The sequence below is a fragment of the Eptatretus burgeri genome, chromosome 20 (assembly GCF_056783735.1).
Source record: "Eptatretus burgeri isolate ZD-2024b chromosome 20, Ebu_testis_v1, whole genome shotgun sequence".
NCBI lineage: Eukaryota > Metazoa > Chordata > Myxini > Myxiniformes > Myxinidae > Eptatretus > Eptatretus burgeri.
This window is the reverse complement of record NC_140980.1, coordinates 451,902-479,805: the sequence shown is the minus strand read 5'-3', so window position 1 is coordinate 479,805 and position 27,904 is coordinate 451,902. Positions and strand designations below refer to the sequence as shown.

Genomic DNA, 27,904 nt, shown 5'->3' with positions numbered 1-27,904 from the left:
ATATTCACAAGATAGAAATAAAACCCAATCGTGTTTATACACCGCACAGCGTTTAAAACAACCGGAAGCAAAAGGGTCATAGCCAACGACACGGATTCCAAATAGCCAGGGGTATTGTGTTGTTGTTGTTGTTGTTGTTGTTGTTTCCTATTCTCTCACGTGCACGCGTTAAGTATGAAACTCACTGCGTTCACTATAAATGAATTATTTAAATTCAGTTCGATGTTGTTTATGAATAAATTATTTAAATCCCGTGGGGATTGTCAGTTGGATGGAGTTTTTGATGTCCTCTCCCTTTGTGAAATGATCCGAAATGTTGTTTAAAGAGTTCGCGAGGCCTTGCAGCTCGAGTCTGACAGGAAAACGAATCTCAGAGAAATCCCCTCAGATTACCTCCCTGTCTCTCTCTGTCCAGACATGTCCGGACGGCGGTTCCTTCCAAACGTGTCTGACGTGAACTTTGTGGTGTTCGGCTCAAAGGGAAACGTCACAAAAGGGAAACTCCAATCTACTTTTTAAACAATCCTTTTGAGGAAGCTCCTGGGTCTCACCATCAGCCGATACTTTTCTTGGCCCTTTCTTTGCTCTGTCCTTGCAGGTTTCAACGCGTGACGAACGAGATCTCACTCCGAATCCAGACATCCAGTCGGCTCTTTGCGACTCGCCCGCGGTTTTGGCGTCACGTGATGCCCCGCCCCTCACGCTCCCCTCTCCCGCCATTTTGTAAACCACTCGCTGTGGTGAAGTTTTGTGCTTCCCCTCCTGCCTGTGGCCGCTGATCGCGCCGAGCGGTCGAAGTACGGACGTGGGGAGCACGGCACGTTCGATGGTCCGTTTGTCCGAGACGTAAGGACGGGGTTTCGGTGCCGTTGAGGTTCCGCACTCGACGAGGTGAGGGGGTGAAGAGCGATCAGGGATCTCGTTTGGGGATGTGCATCACCCATTGAAGGCACTCGACCCTTGGAGGCGGCGGGAAGAGGTCCCCTGAGATCCGGGATCCTCCGTTTGAATGAGCAGCGATGGACGCAGACGTGTTGCTGGTCGCAGCGAGTTTCCTCGACTGTCAGGGGCAGCAAGGTGGGCCTGGTTAGTAGGGAGGGGTTGGGGTGTGGTGAGCTGGGGACGGTATGACGTCATCACCGTGAAGGGGGAGGTCCGTGCACGCGCTGTGCTCACCCTGCCCTCTTCACACGTCATTGTTACCTCCACCACAGACGTTGGCCTGAGGTTGTTTTCACCCCTCTCTGTGTTTGTGTGTGAACTCGATATCTCAAGAAGGTGTGCACGGATTCGGACTGGATTTGGAGAACAGGTTCGCTGTGTGATCAGGACAAATTGGTTCGATTTTGGTGAAGATCCGGATCAGATTGGAAGAATTATTTAATTTTATAAAGTGATTCTTCACCACATTGAGAGATGGCGACAAAAACGATCAAAACATCTTGAGATCTGAGGAAGTTGTGGACGAGTCAGTTCGGTGACAAGAACAAGCCGATTCGATTTTGGTTGAGGTCCGAATCCAGATCCGGCCTATGATACCAAATGTGAACTGTTCACCCTGGTAGAGGTGTGTGCTCTACCGAGTGGTGTTCCGTTTCACCAAGTGTCACTCCGTGAGTGATTTTAGGTTTGTTTGCACAGAACTTCGTGTTATTCTCCGCAACCTACTTGTTGGATCGAGACGAATTTTCGACGTCGGTGCGACTCCTCATGTAAAATGATTTAATTGTAATTGTGACGTCATCGACGACATGGTGTGGCAGCCACGTTGGAAAAACTTTGGACCTCTCTCCGAAACCGCACCAAGGAAACAATTGAAACTTGGCGCGTGACAAGTACTCCTCATGTGGAATAAGTCTTTTTTCATGATGTCATAGATGCCTTCGTTTTGACGTCATCATAGCACATGTGGAATGCTACATCTGATCAGTATAAACATTTTTGAGGGTCACGTATGGATAAAATGGTCGACAGAACAAAATTTGATGACGTCATTGGTCACGTGATTCGGCAGCCATGTTTTTTTTTTTTAAACAATATTCAAAAACCTTTTGTGAAGTGGCTGAACAAATTGAGACGAAACTTTATACGTATGACCGCCTATCCATGAAGAACCAAAGGTTTACACATTTGACATCACAGGGTTCGGCAGCCATATTGGATTTATCCTCAAACCGATCAAAATCTTCTCCAGGACGGCTGGACGGATCGAGGGGAAACTTCACACAAATGTTCACCAAGCCACGGGTGTCTAAGTTTGTTTAGGAATAATTACTAGGTCACAGAGTTTGGCAGCCATATTGGATTGAAAAATAATCTTTTCTTTGAAACTGCTTCATCAATCGACGTGAAACTTCACATATATAATGTAGTCGTGATGAAGAACCCATGATTTGAATTTCAAACTTGATCGACACATTGTCTGACAGGCAGAATTATTTAATGTTTTTGAGCTTTATGTTTTTTTTTTTTTTTTTTAATAAAGCTCATTTGGCTTTTCCTGAATGGGTTTGAGGGTAGAGGAGTATCAGCTGAAATGTGAATCCTATCCAGGTTCCTCCTGATGACTTCATCTTTGCTTTTTACTTGTTCGGGTTCTTTCTGATAACTCCAGCGGAGTCGCTTTCATTTGATTTTAATTGAATTTATTTTAATCCCGTTCTGAATTCAGCTGAATATTAATAAAAAAAAACTCGAGGGTCAGTCAGGTGTCCAATCAAAGCGGGACGTTTTGGTGGTTATCAAGTCATCACTGCCAGCTCAGTCATCAGTCATGACTTATAAAGTCTTCGCAGCACCACACAACACGAGTCCTGGCGAGGGTTGCAATATCTGATCGGTTTTTCTTGTTCTGTTTTTCAACAATCATCTCAGTTCATCTTGCTGGTTGGTTGTTGGCAATCATCAAACATGTTAAACGAGCAACATCGATTTCTCTTTCCTTTAGAAATAAAGTCTCACTTCCCCAACATTGAATTAACCTGACACTGATTATATCCCACAATCCTTTGCAGTAACCACATCTTGATCTAACTCGTTTTGGCGGTTCCTTTTTCTTTGCAGAGAAAGAAATGAAAACCGTTTCGTTCACCAACTCTGCACAGTTCTTCAACGAAGAAGATCATTTCAATCATCATTCCAACCAACGGGAGAACAACAACCGAACTCACACTGGGGAGAAACTGCACACGTGTTCAGTGAGTTCTAAGGATTTTAGTTACTCATCAAACTTGAATAACCATAAATTAACTCACATTGGGGAGAAGGTGTACAAATGTTCTGTGTGTTCTAAGGATTTTAGTCAGTTATCAACCTTGACTAGACACAAACGAACTCACACTGGGGATAAGTTGCACAAGTGTTCCGTGTGTTCTAAATTTCTTAATCAGTTATCAATCTTGAAATTCCACACACTAACTCACACTGGTGAGAAGAGTTTGTTCGTGGATAACTCCCCTGTGGGTGACTCCGAGCGATGGCAAGCCATTAAGCAAACCAGAGAGGAGAAAGCGAGCAGGCGGAAACACAACTCTGGCACATACCTTTTGGCACGACTCCTCTAAGTGTCATCAGTAACCCCTCTCAAGCAGCCGAGGTCCTGTGGCCTCCTTGGGAAAGCAAAATGGTTGACTGCAACAAAAATATGCCAAACAATGACAATCACTCACAGAAAATGAATAAAGGGAATGTTTTCACCCCTTTCTGTTTGTTTGTGAACAGTATTACGGAAAAACTCCTCGACGGATTTCGACAAAACTTGGTGGGGGGATTAGGTATGGTCCAAGGATCATGCCATTCGATTTTGGACTTGGTCCAAAGTTCAATATGGCCGCTATGGTGGCAATTTTGAAAAAATATTTGAATTTTTGTTTTTGCATTTCTACATGTTTCGAGTGATTTCCACCCTCCCCCCAAAAAAATTGTAAGAGAAAAAAAAAGATTTTGCAACTTTTTTTTCAAAAAAATTTCGATTTTTTTTTTTTGGCATTTCTACATGCGCGTCGATCTAGTTTAGTTTATTCAATCGTGGTTCAGTAGAGTGTGATCCGTTTTGGCCATTTTGAAAAAATATTTGATTTTTTTTGCATTTCTACATGTTTTGAGTGATTTCCACCCCAAAAAAATTTGTTACAGGAAAAAAAAAGAAATTTTGCACCTTTTTTTTCAAAAATATTTCGATTTTTTTTTTTTTTGGCATTTCTACATGCGTGTCGATCTAGTTTAGTTTATTCAATCGTGGTTCAGTAGAGTGTGATCCGTTTTGGCCATTTTGAAAAAATATTTGATTTTTTTTGCATTTCTACATGTTTTGAGTGATTTCCACCCTCCCCAAAAAAAAATTGTTAGAGAAAAAAAAAGATTTTGCAACTTTTTTTTCAACAAAATTTCGATTTTTTTTTTTTTTTTGCATTTCTACATGTTATGAGTGATTTCCAACAAAAAACATGCCAAAATTATAATTGCCGCTGATTTTGGAACTTCAGGTGGATATACCCACGTAAAATCAATTTCTGTCTCAAGGAATCTGGTTATGACGAATGAATTAAGTATGTAAAAGTTAAAAGTAAAAGGGAAAGTTGCAAACTATAACTCTGTGAGCACTGTTGACGTCAAATTGAATGAATAGGATATCAGGTTCACTTGACTGACCCAGCAGTATTGGTGGCGGAGATTTTGCACTCTTCCAAGTGCTCCCCCTCCAGTTCATTCATTGATTCGTTCTTGAACGTGAAACACATTTTCTCTTTCCTCGAACAAGGAAGGATAAAACACCACTTTGGGAGGTATCGCTCGAGTAACCAGACTGTTGAAGAGTTACAAGAGAAGGGAAGAGTGGGTGGAGGGGATGGGGGGAGTTACAAGAGAAGTCAGGTCAGGTCAGGTCTTAGTCAGGTCCTCTTAGTCAGGTCAGGTTCGATCTGTGACCTGCTACAGGTACCATGTAAACCTGTACTAACCTGTTCCATGGTCGGGTTGTCGGCGACTAAACCGTCTCCCCCACCAGGTTTTGTGGTGAGGGGGGTGTTTGGATATGGACACCCAGCAGGATTAAAAACAAAACCTGTCAAAGGGCGGAGGAGCTCCTTGTGAGCCAACGGCCATCCATATCTAGTGCCCAACTGTGTCTGCGGACGTCCTCCTGCAGTTGGGCTACTTCTTATTAGGAGGTTGGTGGCAGGATTTGCACTCCGGCCACCGTAAAACGCTTCATTCCGCAAAACGCAAAAACGCAAAAAAATCTGAAAACCCACTCCGTGGGAGTACCTCCTGTGCAGCTTCCCTTCGCAGGGCAGCTCACCGGATGACGGGATTGGGGCAAAGCCTTCGGGACCCCCAATCTTTGATAGGAGGGAAACCACGGGGTATCATCCCTGGGTCAGATTGCGGGAGAGTGTGTCGGAGTGGTGCTGAGGTGTCGTCCACCAGACGGCGGTCTCCTTGGGTTAACCTGAGGCGGTCCCTTCGGGTGGGTGCCTGGAATGTCCTATCCCTAAGAGAGGATGATCACCTGTCTCTGTTATCATCTGAGCTCAAGCGTTTGGACATCGGGATTGCAGCTCTCTCTGAGGTTCGGAGACCGGATTGCGGCGAGATAATGGTGGGTGGTTACACCTACTATTGGTCTGGTCGCTCTGATGGTTACCATACCCAAGGAGTTGCTGTAGCTGTGTCCAATAAGCTGACCCCAATGATAATTGAGGTAACACCGGTCAACGAGCGTATTATGAGATTAAGGATTCGTCACTCCTTAGGTGCCATTTCCCTGGTCTCTATTTATGCTCCGACTGAGGCGAGTGATCTCACCGTGAAGGACACATTCTACGCCACACTGGAGTCTGTGGTTGATCAGTGCCCCAGACGAGATACACTTCTAGTCTTGGGGGATTTCAATGCATCGACTGGAACTGATAGGGATGGTTATGAGGTGTGTGTTGGTCCCCATGGGTCAGCAACTATGAACCAGAATAGCACTAAGTTCCTTGACTTTGCAAGAAGTCATGGACTTAGGGTGGCTGGTTCATGGTTTCAGCGCCCGCAAGCTCATCGCTGGACTTGGTATTCCAACGCTGGCGGTGTGGCAAAGGAGATTGACCATGTCCTCATTGACGGTCGTTGGAGGATGATCCAGAACTGCAGGGTCCACCGGAGTGCTCAGTTCCTCAATACTGACCACAGGCTTGTTGTAGCAACTCTAAAGCTGCACCTTAAATCCTGGAGAATGGTACCATCCCAGCCTAGGCTGGATGTTGCCAAGCTCAGGGATGAGAGAGTAGCTGAGGAGTTTGCGAACAGGCTGAGTGGACACTTGGGGGGTCTGGGTGCTTTGGGGGGTCCTGAAGAGTTGTGGAGCACCTTCAAGACCACCGTCCTTGATGTTGCCGGTGGATGCCTTGGAGTTCACCGCAGGGCAAAGAAGAATTTTGTCTCTCAAGGGACACTGGATACCATTAACCAGAGTCGCAGGGCCAGGCTGAATGGCAGAGCTGAGCTGTTCAGGGAGCTGAGGCGTAAAACTGTATAAGTGCACTGAGGGTGGACAAGGAGGCCTATGTGCGAGGAATCTGTGAGGGGGTAGAGCATCACCTGTGGACAGGTGATTCTCGTCCCGCTTACAGGGGAATTCGCGCATTACGTTCATCCAAGCCCATCCCTCGGAGCACTGCAGTTCGAGCAGAGAGTGGTAGGCTCTTGACAGAGGAGTCTGAAGTGAAGGCCCGCTGGGCCGGTTACTTTGAGCGGTTGTACCAGGCTGATCCCCCAGCTGTCGAGTTGGACGTCAAGGGTGTTACAATCCCTGTCGCTGACCCTCAAATCAACTGTGGTCCACCATCGCTTGTGGAAACACGGGCTGCGGTGAACCAGTTGAAATGGGGCAAAGCTCCAGGGATCTGTGGCATCCATGCTGAACTTCTCAAGGCTGGTGGAAATGCTGCACTCGTGTCGTTGCATGCAGTTTTGTGCTCTGCCTGGAACACAGGCATCATCCCAACTGACTGGAAGAGGGGCCTTGTTGTCCCTCTCTGGAAAGGGAAGGGTTATCGCCAAGACTGCAACAACTACCGAGGGGTGACGCTGCTCTCAGTGCCGGGCAAGGTCTTTGCTCGGATAATTCTTGATAGGGTTCGCCACCATCTGCTTGAGCACCAGCGTCCAGAGCAGTCAGGCTTTACACCAAAGAGGTCAACGATTGACCGTATCCTTGCACTCCGTGTCCTCACCGAACGCAGACGAGAGTTTCGGCAGGGGCTGCTTGCAGCCTATGTTGATCTCTGTAAAGCGTTCGATTCAGTGAATCGGGATGTCCTCTGGAGGATTCTTGGTCTTCGTGGGGTGCCACCGAAACTGATCGATCTGATGTCTGAACTCTACTCTGGTACTGAGAGTGCTGTGAAGTGTGGTGGTACCACCTCTGACTTATTTCCAGTTGTTACTGGAGTTCATCAGGGATGTGTACTTGCCCCCACACTTTTCAGCACTTGTATGGACTGGATTTTTGGGAGGATGTCAGAGAGATCAAGTTGCGGTGCATCGCTTGGCAATGTCAAGATCTCGGACCTTGATTTTGCAGATGATGCAGTCATCTTTGCGGAGACTTTAGACATCCTCTTGGGGGCCCTCGAGGTGCTGAATGAGGAGTCGGAGCCGTTGGGATTATGGATTTCTTGGGTCAAAACTAAGATCCAGGCTTTCGGTGACATCTTGGATGCTGCTGTCCTGTCTGTGTCTGTTGTGGTGAGGATGTTGAGGTCGTGGATGGATTCACTTACCTTGGCAGTGATATTCATGTCTCCGCAGGTTGTGAGCCGGAGGTCAATAGACGTCTGGGTCGGGCCTGGGGAGTCATGGATTCACTGGATCATGGGGTGTGGCGCTGCCGGTACCTGTGCGGGAGGACGAAAGTCCGAGTCTTCAGGTCCTTGGTACTTCCAGTCTTGCTCTATGGGTGCGAGACTTGGACTTTGACCAAGGATCTGAGACGGAGACTTAATTCCTTTGGTACCAGGTCTCTTCGAAGAATCCTTGGCTATCGCTGGTCGGATTTTGTGTCCAACGAGCGGTTGCTGAGAGAGACTCGGATGAGATTTGTTACCTGCATAGTCCGTGAGCGTCAGCTGCGGCTGTATGGACATGTGGCTCGTTTTCCTGACGCTGATCCTGCTCACCAGATTCTCCCAGCGAGGGAGTCTCATGAGTGGAGGAGGCCAGTGGGCCGACCACGTGCCTCATGGTTGCAGCAGGTTGACCATCATCTCAAGGAGATGGGGATGGGCCTGGCATCTGCCTGGGGGATGGCCAGACGGAGGCCCCTGGAGTACCGGCGGAAAGTGGACGCAGCGACGCGTTGTTCTGGCACATGCTCCCATACCTGACCTGACAAGAGAAGCGTGGAGGGGATTGGGGGTTGGGGGGTGGTGGGGGGAGGGTGACATGACGACATGAGATTAATAAACGACAATGATATTAATTAAATAAGAATTCGGAAATATGAGTTGAATCTCATGTATTGAAAAAGTTCATGAATGAACAGGTATGTTCAAAATGTTCTCGGAACGAAATGAGGTCCACAAATCCAGGTGCGCAAACAGGACAGACGACCTTCATTGTGATCGGAAGAGGGTTCACGCTCCGAAGGGGGCTGTCGACCAATCGAGCTCACCTGCCACTCCTGAATCTATGTACTGTACCAACAACATCAAGAACGGCAGGAACTGACGAACCAGGTGTTCTCCGGAGCAGCAGATACTGACTGACGAACCAGGTGTTCTCAAGAACAGCAGGAACTGACAACACCTGGCACAGTTCTCTGGAATAGCACAGACTCATCGCACCAGGTAACCGCCGGAACAACAGGTACTTCACCAGACTCACCATTCGAACTTACCATGATCATCAAGCATCGTTTATCAACCACCACCATCAAAACCATTATTACTTACCATCACCAATCAACCATCACCACCACTAAACCATCATCACCTTGACTTACCATCAGAACCCACTCATTTATTTTCGAAGCGCTCCACATAATCGGCAAACGCAAATGCCTGACGTCATCAGTTTTCATGGTGACCATATAAGCACATTCGCCCCTCACACCACAAACTATGACAATTCAAGAATGCAATCTCAATGTGACCATTCCAAATCCATAAATTCTTCAAAACTACAACTACCATGCGCTCTACAGTCTACAGGATATTATTCACTCAACATTGAGGGTGGAGGGAGGGGGAGAGTGTAGACTGTAGAGGGAGAGAGGAGGGTGGGGGGATGTGACGGTGGATGTGACGTCACATCCGGTGGATGTGACGTCCAGTTTAACAGCACACAAACCCACATTGATGAATAACCCTGACCGTGAAACACCGGGGTGACAGTTTATAGCTGGGTCGGGACTCGAACCCAGGCTAGATTGCTTAGAGCGAGCATGCAAACCTCTCGCTTTCCTGCTGTGATGTGAATGAAAAGTTTCATTTTTTAAAAAAATAATTGAAAATATCGATGTCGATGTGACCGCAGACCGACGGGGTCCATCGCAGGTGAGTGGCCCCTGAACGTTGTTCAGTAAGGATGGTTAATGAAGATGATGTCAGCTGACTTCCAATCAGAAGGAAGATGACCCTGGGAAAATGATAGAGTGAATAGAGCAGGATGTTTGTAAGTACAACGTACTGTCATTTGATTAAATCCGTCAGGGAGGAGACGGATTCCTCTCCTGGTGGAAAACACGTGTAAAGATCAATTATTTATTATTTAATTTTTTTGTTGCCACAAGCACACGAAGCGAAAGGTGTTCGGGTTAAACGCTTGAGCTCAGATGATAACAGAGACAGGTGATCATCCTCTCTTATGGAAAGGTGTTTGACACTGATTCACGTACATTGTACAATTTGTGTATGAACTCCCTGACCTTTTTGGGTGTCGGAGTCAAGTCAATCTGATGACAGATGGTCACATTATAAGAAATTATTTTCTGGCATTTTCGGGGCATTTAGCACACACGAGTTTCTGTTTTTCTAAATAAGTTATTTATTGTGAACAAACAAACATTCATTTTCAGAAAGTATGACATCTGAAAGTACAAATTCAGCTGTGTGTACTATATGTAGAGCGTATGACATGAGCTTGTTGCACGATAGGGGGTTGAAGTACTTTCGATAAATAGAACTATAAGTTGTGAAATACGCCTCTCCTGGTGCCAAAGTCCCATTGGTTTGCATGGAGAGAACTATGTTTTTGCCTGCAAATCCGTTTTTATTACCTGCATCCTTACAACGATAAAATGTGCATATCTTTTATCTTTTAATATCTTCAAATTGCACCAACAGCCGAAAGCATCATGGCACATAAGAATGACACATTTGAAGCATACATCAGGTGATTGTGCTTTTTTTAGAATGGTTGACATCAGCTGGTTGTGGTTGCGCAATCCAAAAGTAAAACGTCAACTGGCTCCTAATTTATAAAAAGGAACATTTTTTGTTTAGTGTGCGTACGTGCCACTAAGGTATGCACATTTTGTGAGTTCAGTGACACCCCACCCCCCCCCCCCCAATGCTTTAAACTCACCAATAAAATCACTGTCAAATATTATCCATCATAGGATAGGGAATTGAATTCTAAACATTTTGAATCTACTTACATGCAAATTGGAAAAGAATTGAGCGCGTTATGATAATAAAGGTCGTTGACCCCCCTGACCTTTGACCCAAACCGCAAACAAAGGTAATGACGTCATTGTGACATATCGTATATCTCAAGATTGGGCTTTGAATTCACAACATTTTGGCATTGGTTGCATGCAAATTGGATAAAAATCGACCGCACTATGGCAAAATGACGATTTTGACCTTTTCATGACCTCGACCTTGACCTTTGTACTCTTAATTTTGTAATTGGTATTAGAGTGTGGGGAACAGAACAGTCAACATTTTGGTGTTGGTTTCATGCAAATCGGATAAGAATGGACCGTGTTATGACTAAAACCGCACATTTTGCAATGTCGTGACCCCCCTGACCTTTGACTCCAAACCGCGAAAAAGGGTTATTACGTCATTGTGTCATGTCACATATCACAAGATGGGGCATTGAATTCTGAACATTTTGGCATTAGTTGCATGCAAATTGAATACAAATTGACCGCGCTATGGTAAAAAGACGATTTTGACCTTTTCATAACCTTGACCTTTGACCCGATCGCTCCCAAAATCTAATAACCAATCATCCCACCAAATTTGCTGCGATTCAGTTCAATACTTTTGGAGTTATGCGAATAACAAACAAACAAACAAACACACATATTCACAAGTAAATAAATAAATACACTGCGATCAAAACATAACCTTCGCAACAAAGTTTGCGAAGGTAATGAACGTTGATTCGTATCGAGGGAATAATCATCGACGAACTCGGACTCGATTTTCACTTACACAACATAATCTGAAACACAAACAATCCGTTAAAACGAAACGTTCAATCTTTGTATTTATTTTAAATGATGGACACATGATGTGGCGGGAACCAATCAGACACCGCGATCTCGCGATTCGCTTTTTCCCCAAACAGCTCGCGCTCTTCACTCGCTTACCACAGCGTACCGTGCTTCACCAGACACGACGTGCGGTCCACCATGACCCGAGATCTCAGAGAGAACACCCCGGGATCCACGAGCGGCTCCGATGGAGGATACGTGGTCGGTCCAGGAGGTTATCCGGAAGACGGCGGGTCCGTGGGCGGTTCACCCGAGGACAAGGGGTCCAGACCCGGTACGTGACGTTCATTCCGTACCGAGAACTTGTGTTTCCCGTGCTGATCCGTGCTGTGTACTAAAACAGGAACTCATTGATTTCGTGAATGTCACGATGTCTGGAGCGAAGCGGGAATTGAATTGTGAATGAAAATCCCATCCATGACATGTTACCCTCCCTCTTGTGCATGTATAACATCATTTTATACCTCATCACTTCATTCATCATTCGATTCCTCTTTAATCTCGTTTCCAACAAATCAGATGAAGATTTACTTGTGATGATGGGCCTCTGCAGCGGCACACAATGGCCTGTTCTTGAGGACTGCAGTGGCATATTTAATGTCCTCAAGGAATCACTGGATGAAAAGACAAGAGACTTACCTTTGCTTTTAGAGGAAGGTATGCTCACTGATGCAACACCTTCCCTGTGTATCACCAGGTTGGGAGTTTATAGCTCGTCCTGGAACAACCTTATTTAAGGCCAAATTATGTTCAATGTTATATTTAAAGATGTAAAGGGTAAACTTAGTTTCCACTAAACCAGTCGGCTGTTTGTAAAGCAGAGTTGGTGAGAGTTTACCAGGAAACTAATTAATTCTGCTTGATGGATGGAAGTCACAAGTTCAAGGTCAAAGTTTGACCCCAAAAAAATTTTTTCACGAAATTTTGACCTGAAGCTGTGACCTTGACCTTTGATCTGCTGGAAGAACTGTTATGAAACCATTGTCACGGGATAGGTCTGTTTGTACCGACTCTGTTTATCTGTTTTGATAAAATATAATAAAAGTATACCTGGTGTTGGTTTAATGGTTGGGGTGGTGGGCTTGGTTTCCTCGGGTCCTGAGTTCAAATCACACTTGGCTGTTTAATTAATACCAGGTCGGGTTGACTCAGCTTGCCATGCTTCTGAGGTTGGCAAAGTGATACCAGCTTGCTGGGATGATTGAGCCGTTCGAGTATCCTGTGTCAGAGTGGTCACCTGTCCAGAATTATGTCCAATAACCCAGGTAACTGCTGGAGCAGCACTGATGCTCTCTCTGTACAGAGTGTGGTCTTCATGGATGGATCATAAAGGACACGTTTAACAACATTACCCATCACTGAGGATCAGGGACTTGAACTCTCATGAGCACCTGACTAATTAATAATTTATAGTTTATCATATAACCTCTTTTAATTGAGGAAAGTGTGAAAATATAATATATTGTTGCGAATTCGTGCCCGCCGGCGTGCGGATGGCCACGTGACTCGAATCGCGGCACGTCGCCCACCGGACGGACAATTCAGTCGTGACCCTCTCGGACCAACGCCGGGAGCTAGTCACGGGTGGGGGTTTAACCTCACCACGATCGTGCCAATTGCCTACCCGCGTAGGATAGGGTTGTTCGCCAAATTCGATCTACCTAAATACCTGCGCGAATGGTCAACCGGGCGATCGCACCTCGCCACAGGTCGACTCCGGACACGGGCCACTTGGGCGGCCCGTTCCGTGCTATCGGGATAACCGAGCGGTGTTATCGCCGACCTGGACGGTTCAGATTAATTACCGGGCGTATTAAGCCCACTACGAACCCTTTACGTGAAGCAGGATGGAGGGTCAATAAAGAAAAGACGAAGCGAAACGGGAAAACAGTTCACACAATGCACATTTATTACGCGACACACGGAAAGCACACATATACAGCCAAACAGTCAAAATGCACATATAGCAGTTAAAACAAAAGAAACAATGTCGCAGAGTTACTACCGAATACGCGTACACACGGCAACACAAATACAGTTCGACTTTACAGACAGCGCCAACACACATTTACTCAAAAGCAAAGGAAAGAAGCCACCCTCAGAGACAAGGGGGCAGACGGGCCTGTAGGCCAATATGCGCGCATGACCTGAAGGAGCGGCCAGGTCCGCGAGACCGGGGGGGTCCTACCCGCGTCCTCGTGACGCGTTGGCGGACGAGCCGCAGATGTGGCCACGTGGCTGTGCCCCGACTCCGTGCTCCTTGGCGAGTTTCGTTGGCACGACGTTTTGAGTGGGGTGGGAACGGGGCCCCCTTTTTGCACTATCTCAGCGCGGGGGAAAGGGGGAATTGTTGATGCCCTGGGGGAGGAGAATGGCTGGCTGGCTTGGTTCCCGCGACGAGCGATCTCACACCGCGACCTCGTTGCCGACCGCCGTCCTTCTCGCCTCGGACCCGAGCTCCTTTGCCTCTTCCCGCAACTCTCCTCAGCCGACTGCAGAACCCAACTCGCTGCCACACCGATGACTCGACTCACTCTGCCCTGCCGACACACACTGCTACTGCCACACTCTGCTACGATTCGCCTTGCGCTCGCCGTTTTATAGGCCGGCAGGAGAAAACAATATGCAAATATTCGGATCAGGAAGACCTCGGGGACGGAGCCACGCTCGCCAATTGGACGGAGGAAAAGTGGGCGTGAACCTCCCCTGATCCCAGAATTTGCATATATGGATTTCACACAGACGCGCCTGGATGCGGGGCCAAGCCACTCCGCGCTTGCTAATTGGACGGAGGAAAGTGGGCATGTAGCGTTTGTGATCCGAGTTTTCCTCGGAAAGGCCGCTATTTGCACTCGCGGCTTGGTGCATATCGCCAAACGAGCCCAAGACAGCCCGACGCTCAGTGTTCACAGGTGGTGCAGGAATGGCCGTAGAAGGAGAGAGGTGAGGGTGGTGGAGGATTTATCGGTGGTGGTTTGATGGTTATGGTGCCGTTTGGGAATGACGGTGATGCGATGTTTGCGGGATTGAGTTGTGAAGGTAAAGGTCGTGGCTGTTGGCGTTGTTGTTGTTGTTGTCTGAGGGTTGGAGCGTGGTTCTAGTTGGTGACGATGGCTGACGTGGTGGTTAAGGTGGTTTTTGTGTGATGGCGGTTTAGACGTGGTTGGTTCAAAATAAAGATAGAACAGAAAAACGGCTATCTCAAAGCGTCGCAGCCCGAATGAATCACATAAATTCCCTCCAGACAACGGATTTGGGGCTAACTACACATGTACTTAGAGATATCTCACCTACGGGCCCTTCATGGTGTAATGCGAATTTCCACAGCCGTAACACTATGTTCGTCAGCTTGTATGTTTTTTTACTTATTTATTTATTTATTTTGTCTGTAATCACATATAAAAAATTCTGCAGAGCACAGTTATCATTGGAAATTTTTGTAACTTCCCATATCAGAGTCCTATAGAGGTCCCTTTCAGCGCATAAAATGTTGAAGGCCAAGGTCAAAGGTCAAGGTCACTTTGTCACAAATCAGGGGAGTCGACGAAACCCTTATTTTTTGAGTAATTTTGATCGGATCGTCTTCAAACTTCATGGGAATATAGTTCATGGTCTGGCGCTCAGCTGATTAATTTTTGGTGGCGATTGGCCTCGACCTTCATGGTTAGCGCCTCAGGTCAAACACATTTGACCCCAAGGTCAAATTTTCAAGTTTTAGGAACCATATCGTGTAGTACCTCAAATTGAACACCTCGATGAGTGCTTTCTAGATTTGTCAAGCTTGAGACATTATGACGTCATTTGGTGACATTATGAGGCAAACGCATATTTTTCATGGTTACTCTGCAGAACGATTCTCATCGGAATCTCTCGTAGGCAGATATTCCTCAAGGAGTCGCTCCTGGTGGATAGCAGCTCTGTTCACCTCAGTGTGACCTCATAGAAGTCACACGTGGTCACCTTTTGGCAAGATACGGGTCACCCTGCGGGTGACATTGGTTTATTTGTTTGTTTGTTTGTTTCTGAACAGTATTACGGAAAAACTCCTGGACGGATTTTGACGAAACTTGGTGGGGGGGTTAGGTATGGTCCAAGGATCATGCCATTATATTTTGGACTTGGGCCAAAGTCCAATATGGCCGCTATGGCGGCCATTTTGAAAAAAATATTTGAATTTTTGTTTTTGCATTTCTACATGTTTTCAGTGATTTCCAACCAAAAAAAAATATTTTGTTAGAAAGAAAAAAAAAATTTGCAACTTTTTTCAAAAAAATTTCATTTTATTTTAAAAATATTTGAATTCTTTTTGCATTTCTTCATGTTTTAAGTGTTTCCAACCCCCCAAAAAAATTTGTCAGAGAAAAAAAAAACGCACCTTTTTTTTTCATAAAAATTTCGATTTTTTTTTTTGGCATTTCTACATGCGCGTCGATCTGGTTTAGTTTATTCAATCGTGGTTCAGTGGAGTCTGATCCGTTTTGACCGACAATGAATAGGATATCAGGTTCACTTAAGTGACCCAGCAGGATTGGCAGTGGAGGTTTTGCACTCTTCCGAGTGCTCCCCCTCTAGTTTGAAGTTGTTTTTAGTTATTTATTTCTTCATCAATAATACCTGGGGACATTTGCTCGACCTTCATGGTGCTTCTTCTTTTCCAAGTCCACGATACATTCTGCTTCCTTGTGATGTTCCTTTCGATCTCCATGAATTCCTTCCCAGAATGTTTCGCCAACTTTTCTTTTTCAGGGGGAGTTCACGCATTCTGTTTTTGTTTTCTCCTGTTGTTTGCTTCCTCATACAGTGGTGGTTTTTATTTATTATTTTTTTATCTTTCTTGCTATCATTGCCAGATTGAGTTTGTTTTCAACACCCAAGCACTCGAGGTTTTTGCCTCCAATTTTATTTTTGTTTTTTACATTTTGAATTCTCTTTTTCAGTTTTGGGTTTCTCTTTCCTTTCCTGAACTGTTGTATTTGTCCAGTGTGTTCAGTGTGTCTGTGTGCGTTTGTGTCTGTCTGTCTATGTGTCCACGTCTTCATATTTTCACTTTAAAAATGGATTTCTCTGTTTCCGCTTGTCCGATCGATGCAAAATTTTAAACACAAGAGGAGAATGTTTTTATTGTTAACATTGTCGTCATATGTCACATGGTGTGGCAGCCATATTGAATTAAAGGGAAAATTTGAATATAATTTTACTGAAACCACTCAACGAAAATAATTGAATCTTTGCATATGTTATCAACTCCCCATGGGGTGTATAGTGTGTTAATGACGACGTCATCAGTGGTCTTCTTCCAGCCATGATTGGTTTAATTGAAATCCTTCTCTGAAAAATCTGAAACTTCATTTATCTGATCTATGACAAGACGTGAGTGAATAATTAATTTTTTGACGTTCATAACCCATTCCAAGAAACAATGTGATATAATTGGGTGCATGGATGGTACGAGCATGTGGGCCATGATAGTAGTGGCCATAATAGTGGGGTGATCAGTTAATCATGGTAATTTTGTTCAGAATGAACATGCAGGGTGAGACTTTGTGCTATACGAGTGCTGCTCAAGTTGTAAAAAGTGATTTATTGATGTTTTTGCTCCATTGTTAATTTGCAGAGAAAAAAATTGAAAAGTCAAGTGTCAACTGTTCCTCGTCATTGGACAAAGAAGTTTCTTTCGATCATCACTTGACAGAGACTTTTTGTCAGGATGTTGACAAGTGTAGGGGTGTGTCTACAAACAACAACTACGACAGGTGTATCATTGTCTTGCAACAGAAGAGCCAAATAAGTGAGACGACAAACAATTTTGCTGTTTCCAACAAAGACTTCACCTCCTCATCGTGTTTAAAAGGATGTGTTGAAATATGCACAGGTGAGACGTCATACAGGTGCACTGTGTGTGAGAAGGGATTTGCTTCTTCTTCATATCTGTTGACGCATCAAACGTTGCACACCGGTGAGAAATCCTACAAGTGTTCACAATGCCGGAAGGCTTTTTGTTCTTCATCAAATTTATATCGTCATCAAAAAATACATTCGGGGGAGAAACCTCACAAGTGTTCTGTTTGCAACAAAGCATTTAATCAGTCATCACACTTGAATACACATCAAAGAATACACACTGAAGAGAGACCTTACAAGTGCTGTGTGTGCAACAAAGCGTTTAATCATTCATCAACTGCATTGATACATCAAAGAATACACACCAGAGAGAAACCTTATAATTGTTCTGTGTGTAACAAAGTGTTCAATCATTTATCTAACTTTTATAAACATCAAAGAATACACACTGGAAAGAAACCCTTCAATTGTTCTTTGTGTAACAAAGCCTTTTATCATCCATCAACTTTATCTGGCCATCAAAGAATACACACCCGAGAGAAACCATACAAGTGTTCTGTGTGCAACAAGGCCTTCACTCATCCATCAACTTTATCTGGACATCAAAGATTACACACTGGAGAGAAACCTTACAATTGTTCTGTGTGCAACAAATCATTTAATCATTCATCAAATCTTTATGCACATCAAAGAATACACACCGGAGAGAAACGCTTCAATTGTTCTTTGTGTAACAAAGCGTTTAATCAGTCATCAAACTTACATAGACATCAAAGAATACACACCGGAGAGAAACACTTCAGTTGTTCTGTGTGCAACAAAGCGTTTAATCATCCATCATCTGCATCTCGACATCAAAGAATACATCAAAGTCAAAGCAAAAAAATTCCAGGAACAGGTGCGAGTATATGATGCCACACATGGGATGGAAATAACAGAAAATCCAGCGCCATCGATTGCAAAGAAGAGAAATGAAAAATACAAAAAGACACATCAACAAATATACACCGACAACTGGGAGAACGACAAAAGAGCAGGAAGATTGTGAAGTGATCTGGAAAGAGTTGGGGAGAGACAAAGAAGGCACTTTGCAGTGTCTTGGAAGATGTCATGTTAACAAGGGATGGAGAACGAGTCAGAGTACCGTGTCTTTAGAAAGTCTACACCCCGTTTCAAAATTTTCACCTTTTGATGCCGTATAATCTGGAATTGAATACATTAAATCAGACTTTTACACCGTTATTTACACATTGGAACCCACAACTTCCAAGTGAAAAAACAAATTCTTCAAATTTGAGAAAATTAATGAAAAACACAAGACTGGAATATCTTGGTTGGATAAGTGTCCACCCCATTATAATCGCGATTGTAAACTAGCTCAGGTGGAACCAATCACCTTCAAAATCACACCCCAGGTTAATTGACCTCCACCTGCTTAAATTGTGATTCTGATGATGTCACAATAAAATCAGCCGTCCCTGTGGGATTCCACTGCTGGGTCGTGCATTTCACAGCAAATGCTCAACCATGAGCACCGAAGAGCTTTCAAAAGACCTCCGGGATAAAGTTGTGGAAAGGCACAGATCAGGGGATGGCTATAAAAATATTTCAAAGGAGTTGAATATTCCTTAGAGCACAGTCAAGATCGTCATTATTGAGAAATGGAAAGCGTATGGTACCACCAACACCTTGCCGAGATCAGGCCGTCCCTCCAAACTGGATGACCAAGCAAGGAGACTGATCAGAGGCCACCAAGAGGCCAATGGCAACTTTGAAAGAGCGACAGGGCTTCATGGCAAGGACTGATTACTGGTGTGCATGTGACAACAATATCCCAAGCACTCCACAAGTCTTGGCTCTCCGGTCAGGTGGCAGGAAGGAAGCCATTACACAAAAAGCCCACCTTGAGTCCTGTTTGATGTGCACAAAAAAAACACTCGAGAGATTCCAAAGCCATGTGAAAAAAAGTTTTGTGGTCTGATGGAACTTATGGAAAAATGCAAAACGCTATATTTGCTGCAAACCCAACAAAGCACATCAGCCAAAGGACACCATACCAACTGTGAAGCCTGGTGGTGGCAGAATCATGTTCCACCGTCTGCCGTACCATCTGCCATCCCTCAGAACGGCATGCAGCAGCTTCTTCGCTCACTGCAGATCTGGGAAAAATCACAAACTGGTCCAACACGTGGAACATGTCTTTCAATCCGGACAAATCTCACACTCTCACTATGTCTCTCCGAAAGGACCGTTTATAAAAAAAACCCCATCCACTTTCTCAACCATCCTCTGGAAGAAGTCCTTTCTTTCAAGCTTCTGGGTCTCACTCTCTGCCATGACCTTTCCTGGGAAAGCCACATTTCAAGCATCGCCTCCAAAGCCAGTCGCTGACTGGGTATCTTCCATCGTGCGAAGTCCTTCCTCGGCCCACCTGAGCTCCTGACCACTTACAAAGCTTTCGTCTACAGCCTGATGGAGGATTGCTCTCCCCTCTGGGCTGGTGCTCCGGCCTCCCACCTTTCTCGGCTTCACGCTGTGCAAACCAAGGCATTTCGGATCATTGGCATCTCCCGCGATGAGGCTGAGTCTTTGGGCCTCTCACTCTCTCACCGCAGGCTGGTCGGTGGTCTTTCTGTCTTTTACCGTCTCCTCTACAGCTTCGCCCCACCCCTGCTCTCTCTGCGATTTGTCCCCACCACATTTCCGAAGGGCGCTCAAGGTCCGCCAACAACCCCCTCTGGTAAAACTACCAAAATCATGAATGACTGCTCATCTTCACTCTTTCATTCTTTTTTTTCACCTCCTTTGGAATAAACTCCCTCACTTTATTCAATCCCTTTCTTCCCCCCAGGCCTTCAAAACAGCTGTTCACCACCACCTCTTATCATTCCCCATCCAAATCCTCGATCTTTTCTACCCCCGTTAATCCACCCAAGCCCACCTCATTCAAATTCCTTGCTGTCCTTCCTGAAAGTCCCTGTAATGTCCATCTTGTATTCCCCATGTTCTCCACCCAATCCTTCAACAGATCTCCTTACGTCTCTGTTCCCCGCCCCATCCTTCCTCCTTCCACAAATCTAATGTCTGTGTTCCCCACTGTTTTGTCTTTCCCACTCCCACCCTCTTGTCTCATCCCCCCCCCCTTTGCTGTGTGTTGTGTGTTGACTCTCATATGAGCCTCGACAAGGTATACACAATAAAAACAAAGGGGTTTGGAATGCGGGACCCCCAGGGGAAAAAGGGGTTTGAAGCCCCAGGGAAAAACGGGGGTTGGAACCCAGAAGCCCCGGGGGAAAAAGGGGTTTGGAACCCGGGACCCCTCCGGTCGACTCACTCCGAATCTGATTCATACATGCTCCAGTCCACTGAACATGGAGAGAGGAGGGTGGGAGAGCGCAGAGGGGGGAGGCACTCCGGTAGATGTGACGTCCAGTTCAACAGCACACACACACACACACACACACACACACACACACACACACACACACACACACACACACACACACACACACACACACACACACACACACACACACACACACACACACACATTGATGAATCACCCTGACTGTGAAACTCCGGGGTGACAGTTTATAGCTGGGTCGGGACTCGAACCCAGGCTGCAGTGCTGAGAGCGAGCATGCGTACCTCTCGGCTTTCCTGCTGTGATGTGAATGAAACTTTTCATTCAAAAAAAACAATTGTATTTATCGATATCGAAGTGACTGCAGATCGACGTGGGTCCATCGCAGGCTAGTGGCCCCTGAACATTGTTCAGTAAGGATGGTTAATGAAGATGATGTCAGCTGACTTCCAATCAGAGGGAAGATGACCCCGGGAAAATGATAGAGTGAATAGAGCAGGATGTTTGTGAGTACAACGTGCTGTCATTTGATTAAATTCGTCAGGGAGGAGACGGGTTCCTCTCCTGGTGGAAAACACGTGTAAAGATCAATTATTTATTATTTAATTTTTTGTTGCCACAAGCACACGAAGCAAAAGGTGTTCGGGTTAAACGCTTGAGCTCAGATGATAACAGAGACAGGTGATCATCCTCTCTTATGGAAAGGACATTCCAGGCACTCACCCGAAGGGACAGCCTCAGGTTAACCCAAGGAGACCGTCGTCTGGTGTTAGAAACCTGAGCACCACTCGGACACACACGTGACCGTAATTTGACCCCTGAAGGTTACCCCGTGGTTTTCCTCCTGTCATCATGAATGGGGGTCCCGAAGGGTCCTGAATTATCTTTTTCCTCAAAACTTGATGGAATCAATCGGAACTTGCACAGACACAATGTCGGGGTTCCCTCATTAATCCCTGAAAGTTTCACCTTCCTCGGTCAAATCCTCCCGGAGGAAGTGGATGATACATTCCCACATACATACCCATCTACATATCCACATACCAACATTCCCACATACCCACATATAACTCCGTTATTGAGGGAAGATTGTCGATAAATACAAAAACAGAATATAAAGAACGTTGATTTGTGTCGAAGAAATGATCATCGACAAACTCGGACTCGATTTTCCACTTTCACAACACAATCTGAAACACAAATAATCCGTTAAAACGAAACGTTCAATCTTTGTATTTATTTTAAATCATGGACACGTGATGTGGCGGGAACCAATCAGACACCGCGATCTCCCTATTCGTTTTTTCCCCAAACAGCTCGCGCTCTTCACTCGGTTACCACAGCGTACCGTCCTTCACACGACACGACGTGCGGTCCATCATGACCCGAGATCTCAGAGCGAACACCCCGGGATCCACGAGCGGCTCCGATGGAGGATACGTGGTCGGTCCGGGAGGTTCTCCGGAAGACCGCGGGTCCATGGTCGGTTCACCCGAGGACAAGGAGTCCAGACCCGGTACGTTACGTTCACTCCGTACCGAGAACTTGTGTTTCCCGTGCTGATCCGTGCTGTGTACTAACACAGGAACTCATTGATTTAGTGAATGTCACGATGTCTGGAGCGGAGCCGGAATTGAATTGTGAATGGAAATCCCATCCATGACATGTTACCCTCCCTCTTGTACATGTATGACATCATTTTATACCTCATCACTTCATTCATCATTCGATTCCTCTTTAATCTCGTTTACAACAAATCATATGAAGATTTACTTGTGATGATGGGCCTCTGCACCGGCACACAATGGCCTGTTCATAAGGACTGCAGTGGCATCTTTAACGTCGTCGAGGAATCACTGGATGAGAAGACAAGAGACTTACCTTTGCTTTCAGAGGAAGGTATGCTCACTGATGCAACACATTCCCTGTGCATCACCAGGTTGGGACTTTATAGCTCGTCATGTAACAACCTTATTTAAGGCCAAATTATGTTCAATATGATATTTAAAGCTGTGAAGGGTGAACTTAGTTACCACTAAACCAGTCGGTTGTTTGTAAAGCAGAGTTGGTGAGAGTTTACCAGGAAACTAATTAATTCTGCTCGATGGATGGAAGTCACAAGTTCAAGGTCAAAGTTTGACCCAAAATCATTTTTCACAAAATTTTGAACTGAAGCTGTGACCTCGACCTTTGATCTGTTGTAAGAACTGTTATGAAACCATTGTCACGGGATAGGTGTGTTTGTACCGACTCTGTTTATCTGTTTTGGTAAAATATCATTAAGGTATACCTCGTGTTGGTTTAATGGTTGGGGTGGTGGGCTTACTTGGGTCCTGAGTTCAAATCCCACTTTGCTGTTGAATTAATACCAGGTGGGGTTGACTCAGCTTGTCATCCTGAGGTGAGCAAAGTGATACCAGCTTGCTGGGAGGATTGAGCCGTTTGAGTATCCTGTGTCAGAGTGGTCACCTGTCCAGGATTGTGTCCAATAACCCAGGTAACTGCTGTTGCAGCACTGATGCTCTCTCTGTGTACAGAGTGTGGTCTTCATGGATGGATCATAAAGGACACGTTTAACAACATTAGCCATCACTTCGGGTCAGGGACCTGAATTCTCATCACCACCTGACTAATTAAATAATTTACAGTCAATCATAACCTCTTTTAATTGAGGAAAGTGTGAAAATGTAAAATTTAAAGCTTAATTCGTGTTTGTTTACTTGTTTACCAGCAAATACGACCTGTCGCTTCGCTGATGGGAATATTCAAGGGAAGAGGGAGAGGAGGTAGGTGAAGAGGGAGAAGAGGGAGGGGACGAGGGAAAGGAGGGTTGGGAAGGATCGAGGAGAGGAGGGAGGTGAGAGGGCAAGAGGGAGAGAGTTGGGAGGGGAAGGATAAAGGAGGAAGAGCGGTTGGAGAAAGAAGGATCGGGTAAGCAGAGAGAGGGTGAGGAGAGAGAGGGTTGGGATCGGAGAGAGACCAAAAGGGGTGAGGAAGAGGGATAGGCATGAGAGAAAGGGATAGCCGTGGGATAGAGAGGGATAGGGGTGAGAGAGGGAGAGGGGAAGGGGAGGGTGGAAAGTGTGGTGGGGGAGAGGAGGGGGGATCCAGGCAGATGTGACGCTGAGTTTAACACCCATCATTTATGAATCACCGTCTGTGAAACACCAGGATGACACTTTATAGCTCGGTCGGGATTCAAACCCAGGCGAGACACCTGAGAGCGATCATGCGTACCTTTTGGCTCTCCTGCCGTGATCTGGTAATTGATTGCTGTTGAGGGAGAGGGAGGTGGCACAACGGGATGGGAAGGCAGCTTGAGGGGAGCAGAAGGCAGCACGAGGGAAGGGGAATGTTTCATTTCACTCATTTCAAGCGGAGGTTCAAACCAAAGCAAACAACAATGAGCTTCGCGGCGAAGCGGAGGTGATTTTTTGCTCACGCCATATGTAGATGGAAGCAGCAAGGATGGTTCATGAAGATGATGTCAGCTGACTTCCAAGCAGAGGGAAGATGACCCCGGGAAATGATGGAGTGAATGGAGCAGGATGTTTGTAAGGACAACGTGCCGTCGTTTGATTATATCCGTCAGGGAAGCGACGGGTACTTCGACTGGTGAAACACACGTAGAAAGATCGATGATTTTTTTATTTTGTTTTTTTGTTGCCGCACACGTACGAAGCGAAAGGTGGAGTTAAGCAGTTTGTTCACTTTGTCTGTCCGTCAATCTGTCGACAAACATCAGTTTGTGTTCGAGGAACAACTCTATTTCAGTTGAAAGTTATATTTTGAACATTAATCGGAAAACAAACCTGTAGTTTATCAGTACTTTGGCGATGAATCCGTCCCGATCGCACATGCACGGAGTGGAGGAAGATAATACTTTTAATCTGCCTGCAAAATTGAAACAAAATTGAAAATCATTCCAAACAGGAACCTTACTGTTTTTAAGGATGTTATAAAGGACACAAACAACAGTGTTCCGTCTCCACCTCAAAGCACCAAAGCGGGTGCACCAGTTACCCACCTGGAGGATGTCACGGCAGAAAGAAAATAAAGACACCAATGTGCCCTTTGTGGTGTTTTATGGGTGGAACCTACAATGCCTTCATCAAGTATTCACACCCCTCGACTATTTCACATTTTGTTGTGTTCCAGCCTGATTTCAAAATGAATTAAATTTAAATGTTTTGTCCCTGATCACCACAAAATACCCCATAATGTCAAAGAGAAAACATATTTTTGTAATTTTTACAAATTAATGAAAACTGAAAAACTGAATTGTCTTTCGTCAATGTGTGTTCAACACTCTAAGAGTCTAAGTCAATACTTTGTTGTGTTGCAGTGTTGCTTTGGCTGTATACTTGGGGTAATTGTGCCGTTGGAACGTAAATCTTTGCAGCAGTCGAAGGTATTTTGCACTCTGAAGCAGGTTCTCCTCAAGGAGGAGGAGATTGGGACCTTACTCTGTGCAGAGCATTGGTGCTGCTTAAGCAGTGTCCTTGGCTATTGGGCACAATTCCTGGACGGATCACCACTCCGACAGCATACTATGCAGTTCATATTCCTTCCATTTCCTGATGATAGAGCTCACTGTGCTCTTGGGACCTTTCAACACTAGAAAATGATTTCATACCCTTCCCCAGATCTGTGCCTCCTCACAATTTTATCTCGGAGTTATACAGACAGTTCCTTCGACTTCATGGAAGAGTTTCTCCTCTGTCCTGCACTGTCAACTGTGGGACTTTATCAAGAAAGGTGTGTTTCTTTTTCGAAATCATGTCCAAACATTTGAATTGGCCACAGGTGGACTCCAATCAAGTTGTTTTTTGTACACATTGTCGAGGCTCGTATGAGATATAACACACAATGCACAACAAGGGGGGCAGGAGAAGGAAAGACAAAACAATGGGGAACAGAGACATTGGGAGATCTGTGGTAGGGTGAGGGATGGGGCGGGGAACACTGGGTAGAGAAGATGGACATTACAGGGACTTTCAAGAAGGAAAGCAGGGAATTTGAAGGAGGGGGTTTGGGGTGGATGAACGGGGGTAGAAAAGATCGTGGTTTTGGATGAGGGAAGATAAGAGGTGGTGATGAACAGCTGTTTTGAATACCTGGAGGGAAGAGTGGGATTGAAGAGAGTGTGGGAGTTTGTTCCAAAGGCAGGAAAAAGAGGAATGAAAGAGTGAAGGTGAGCAGTGATTCTTGGTTTTGGTAGTTTTTTTTTTCAGAAGGGGGTTGTTGGCGGAATTTGAGCACCCTGCGGAAATATGGTGGGGACAAATCGTCGATCAAGCGAGACCGGAGAGGAGACGGTCGAAGACAGAAAGACCACTGACCTGCCTGCGGTGAGAGAGTGAGAGTCCCAGATATTCAGCCTCACCGTGGGAGATGCCAATGATCCTAAATGCCTTGGTTTCCACAGCGTGAAGCCGAGAAAGGTGAGAGGCGGGAGCACCAGCCCAGAGAGGAGAGCAGTGCTCCATCAGGCTGCGGACGATAGCTTTGCATGTGGTCAGGAGCCCAGGTGGGCCGAGGAAGGACTTTGAACAACGGAGAATGCCCAGTCGGCGACTGGCTTTGGAGGCCAGTTTGGAAATGTGGCTTTCCCTGGAAAGATTATGGCAGATTGTGAGACACAGATGCTTGAGTGAAAGGACTTCTTCAAGATGATTGTTGAGAAAGTAGATTGGGGGGGGGGGTTCCAAACGGTCCTTTTTGAGAGCCATCGTCTGAGTGTGAGATATGTCAGGATTGAAAGACATGTTCCACGTGTTGGACCAGTTTGTGATTTTTATCGAGATCTGCAGAGAGCGAGGAAGCTGCTGCTTGCCGGTCTGAGGGATGACAGATGGTACTTCAGAGGATGGAGTCATCAGCAGAGAGATAAGGAGGATTTTCTAGAGAGTCGGAGAGATCATTGATGAAAACCAGAAAAAGAACAGGGCCCAAAACGCTGCCTTGAGGAACTCCAGCCTGGACAGGAAGAGGGGATGAGAGAACTCCATTTAGGGCCACATGTTGACTGCAACAGGAGAGGAAGTAGAGCGAGATGTCTGGCTGTTATGAGAGAACCACAGAACATTGACAAGCACGTGATCAGATGAACCGATTTGAGCGGAGGAAGAACAACAGATATTTTGAGGGAAATTGGTCGAAATCAGATCCAGAAGAGATGGAGACCCATTGGTTGAGATCCCGGTCGGGAAGTTGACCAATTAAGTCAGTCCCAATGAGTCGCAGAAGTCTTTTGCTGAAGTATCATGGCAGGTGATGGAGGTACCCACACCCAACCGTCATGATGGCAGTTGAAGTCACCACATATGAGGAAGAGAGAGTTGGGATGAGTGGGTAGAAGTTGGTCCATGTTTTTGGAGAGTGAGGTGAAAATGGAGTCATCACTGTTTGGTGGATGGAACAACACACATATATACATGAGGTGGGAGTGGAGGGGAAGCCGTCGTCAAAAGTATTCCTGGGGGGTGTGGGGGGAGTGAGGGCAGTGCGTGGAGAGTGAGGAATCGAGTCTTTGATGAAGAGAACAACTCCTCCACCAGAACGAGGCTCATGTCTGTCATACCGGAGGAGGGATTAACCAGGGAGAGAAACGAGGGAGAAAGTTGCGGAGACAATTCAAGGAGGATCAAAGGAATTTGGATGCCCTGAGCTCAATTTGAAATGCCATAGAAAAGGGGTTGAATACTTATTGTTGCAAGACATTTCAGTTTTTAGGTCATCTCGGTAGAGATGACCTAATAAAACCAGACCAAATGTCCGTCCGTCCGTCCGTCCGTCAACAATTTTTATTTCCGATCTTGATGAAACTTAGTATGTGGGTAGAGGTCGATGAGTGTTGCACAACGATATAACTTTTGTCCGGGTTCAAGGTCAGGGTCAAGGTCACGAGGTCACGTAAGTTATAAAAATCGCCATTTTCAAAACCTATCTCGTCTGCCATTCTACAAAATATTCGGCAACTGTTTCTTGATTATGATAATAAAAAATATTATCTTGTATCTAACCGGACAGATTTTTGAATTTCCGTCCCGTTTGGCCGCCACGTAACCTGGAAGATGGTCAAAAACACCTCCCGGTACAAAGAAAACTTTTTACTTCCGATCTTGATGAAATTTGGTATGTGGGTAGAGGTCGATGAGTGATACCCAACGACATCTTTTTTCCCCCGGATTCGAGGTCAGGGT

The 27,904-nt window shown here is 45.6% G+C and overlaps 1 protein-coding gene across 13 annotated transcripts in view; it reads left to right on the top strand.

Annotated features, from left to right (window-relative positions):
- The window catches only part of LOC147008230 (uncharacterized), a 70,124-nt gene that overhangs the window by 2,979 nt on the left and 39,241 nt on the right, over nt 1-27,904 (top strand). For 4 of the 13 annotated variants that reach the window (XM_085865209.1, XM_085865199.1, XM_085865200.1 and 1 more), the window contains exons 2-4: nt 3,064-3,197; nt 22,016-22,215; nt 22,467-22,598. In XM_085865209.1, the coding sequence (XP_085721335.1) occupies nt 22,560-22,598 (39 nt within the window). In that variant the 5' untranslated portion in view covers nt 3,064-3,197; nt 22,016-22,215; nt 22,467-22,559. Of the gene's footprint in view, nt 1-119; nt 1,087-3,063; nt 3,198-12,014; nt 12,152-17,236; nt 17,367-18,249; nt 20,076-22,015; nt 22,216-22,466; nt 22,599-27,904 lie in introns of those variants that run through there. The other 9 variants (XR_015053532.1, XM_085865208.1, XM_085865207.1 and 6 more) reach the window with 6 other exon arrangements.